Here is a 2,886-nt window from a genome sequence, read left to right on the forward strand (position 1 = left end):
GTGGCCGCTCTCCAGAGGGGCTCAGGTGGAGAGGCTTTGGGGCTTCCCTCTGATTGCGGGCGCACAGAAGACATCTTGCCTGAGGTCATACTTTAAGCTGCCGCTCTCACCGTTGATTAAGACGAGTGTAAGCCCCCCCTGAGTAGTGCTGATTGCATGGATTAGCCACAGTGTGTGTGAGACCGAGGGTGCATGAGTGTGTGTGTGTGCGTGTGTGTGTGTGTGTGTGTGTGTGTGTGTGAGAGAGTGTGTGTGTGTGTGTGCGTGTGTGTCCGTACCTGTGGGTCATCAGATGGGTGGATTGTCCACCTAAGATCCGATGTCGCCGACTTGGAATTCATCAAGACCTCTGTAAGAGAGAGAGAGAGAGAGAGAGAGGGAGAGGGAGAGAGAGGAAGAGGGAGAGAGAGAGAGAGGGAGAGAGAGGGAGAGAGTGTTACTTCAATGTGTTGCATTAATCCTAATGGTGCTGAAAAAAGCCAGTGTTTGTGCTTGTTGGCTGTATCAGAATACCAAGAGATGTAGGTCAATGCAGATCTCAATATCATTTCGACTCTCAGATTAGTTTGGTAGTTTACTCGAGAGGCGCGCAGACACACACACACACACACACACACACACACACACACACACACAAGAGTGAGAGGGGGGTGGAGAAGAGGGGGAGGAGGGAGGAGAGGGAGAGAGGGGAGACAAAAGAGAACAGCTAGGGACAGCTATTAGAGTTGACTGCTGCACAGCTTGGTGCGTGTCAAAACTAAACCTCCTGCTGTGTGTGTGTGTGTGTGTGTGTGTGTGTGTGTGTGTGTGTGTGTGTGTGTGTGTGTGTGTGTGTGTGTGGTGTGTGTGTGTGTGTGTGTGTGTGTGTGTGTGTGTGTGTGTGTGTGTGTGTGTGTGTGTGCATGCCATCAGTGTTTGTATGGCTTTGTGCATTGTGCATGTTCATGGATTGCATACATGCACATCTGTGCGTCTGTGTGTGAGTGTGTGTGTGGGGGGCAACAGTTCCTCACAGCTTGACCCGCAACACTTAACCTCTCCACTGCTGTCGGTTCAAATCAGCAGCGCGCGCAGTCAGCCCATAAATCTGACCTGGGAACAGCCCTGCATGTTCATATCCCCCTCCCCGGTCATTAGCCGACCCCATGCTAAACTGACTCCGGGTCTGGTTTACTCTTTAAGAGAAGCTCTGGGACTACTATGGGTCTGACTTGAGATCGTCTTTCTGAGTGGACAAACAAAAAAAGAAAACACAACAGGGCTGAAAAGTTGATACGACTGGGCTGGGAGCAGCCAGAGGGACGCACAGTGCTGTTTTTGGATCAGCCGAAAACCACCATGTCACTGATCTGGGAGCAGCCAGAGCAGAGACACGCTGCCAAAACGTGTCTACTGTTTAGTTAGCAGGGGGATAGAGAGAGAGAAAACGAGAAAAGAGAGGGAGTGAGGGCAAGGGAGATAGAAAGAGAGACATCATGGGATGAGTGAGAGAAACAGAGAGAGAGGGAGAGAGAGAAAGAGGGGAAGGAAAGACAGATGGGAGAAGAGAAAGGAGAAGATACCAAATCCCTCAGCAGGTTCTCTTTTTTTCCTTCTTTCTCTCTCTCTCCCACTCTCTCTATGGTCTTTTGTTTCTAGAGCTAAAATCCATAATGCCCCCAGAGAGAGAGAGAGAGAGAGAGAGAGAGAGAGAGAAAGAGAAAGAGAGGGAGAGAGAGAGAAAGAGAGAGAGGGGGGGGAAGAGAAAAAACACTTTAGAGGGGGAAGGCTAGATTGAGCCAACTAAAAATTCAGGGGTAGGTTGATGAAAAATGATACACACACACGTATGCATGTACACACGCACACACACACACACACACACACATGCACACAGCTGTCCTTTTTCCTGATTAAAAATGCATAGAGTATGATGATGTCGGTTTTGTGGCCTTGGGGCGGTAACTATTGGCGACAGGGTAACACACAGACACACACACAGACACACACAGACACACAGACACACACACACACACACACACACACACACACACACACACACACACACACACACACAGACACACACAAACCCACTGTACCCATTAGATTAGATTCCATTACATTTCGCTCTTGCTTTTTGCAGAGAAGCGTTTCCATTTGTTTTCGAAATGTCACGTTATAATTATAAATATGCATAGCATAGAAGGTGCTCTTCTGTGTGTTTGTGTGTGTGTGTGTGTGTTTGTGAAGAGTGGGATTTAGTTTGTGACACACAAATGGTAATATGTGAATACACACACAAACGCAGTCACACACAGTCACACACACACAAGCACAGGTGGGAGCAGCTGGACAGCCGCAGGCCACTTGCAGCATTCACCTCGCGCCCATCCTTACACACACACACACACACACACACACACACACACACACACACACACACACACACACACACACACACACACACACACACAAAAACTGTTTTGGAGAGTATAACCTCGGAGAGATGACCTCATCAAACACTCACCTACACCACCAGGCGCATGTGTTCCTGAATACACCCCTCACCTCTCTCCCTCTCCCTCTCCCTCTCTCTTTCTTTCCTTCCTTCCTCTAACTATTTACACCACCCTTTTCTCTCTCTCTCTCTCTCTGTCACCCTTTCTCTGCCCATTTTCCCTGATAATATTCCTCCCTCAACCTCAGTCTCTTTCCCCCCATGCCCTTTCTCCAAATCTGTCCTACCCCAACCTTCTCTCTCTCTCTCTCTCTCTCTGTCCCTCTCTCTTTCTCTCTCTCTCTGTCCCTCTCGTTCCCACTCTCACTCTCTGTTCCCCTCTCTCTCTCTCTCACTCTCTCTTTCTCCCCAGTGAACAGAGGCTGCAGAGAGCTGATAAGAGAGAGGGG

At 49.2% G+C, this 2,886-nt stretch overlaps 1 protein-coding gene across 1 annotated transcript in view; it reads right to left on the reverse strand.

Moving 5' to 3' along the window:
• LOC134060593 (ephrin type-B receptor 4b-like) overlaps positions 1–2,886 on the reverse strand; it is a 42,742-nt gene that overhangs the window by 27,535 nt on the left and 12,321 nt on the right. Inside the window, exon 2 of the mRNA XM_062517332.1 lies at positions 279–349. Within this exon, the coding sequence (XP_062373316.1) occupies positions 279–349 (71 nt within the window). The remainder of the gene's footprint in view (positions 1–278; positions 350–2,886) is intronic.

Source organism: Sardina pilchardus, chromosome 16 (assembly GCF_963854185.1).
Source record: "Sardina pilchardus chromosome 16, fSarPil1.1, whole genome shotgun sequence".
In the NCBI taxonomy this organism is placed as follows: domain Eukaryota; kingdom Metazoa; phylum Chordata; class Actinopteri; order Clupeiformes; family Clupeidae; genus Sardina; species Sardina pilchardus.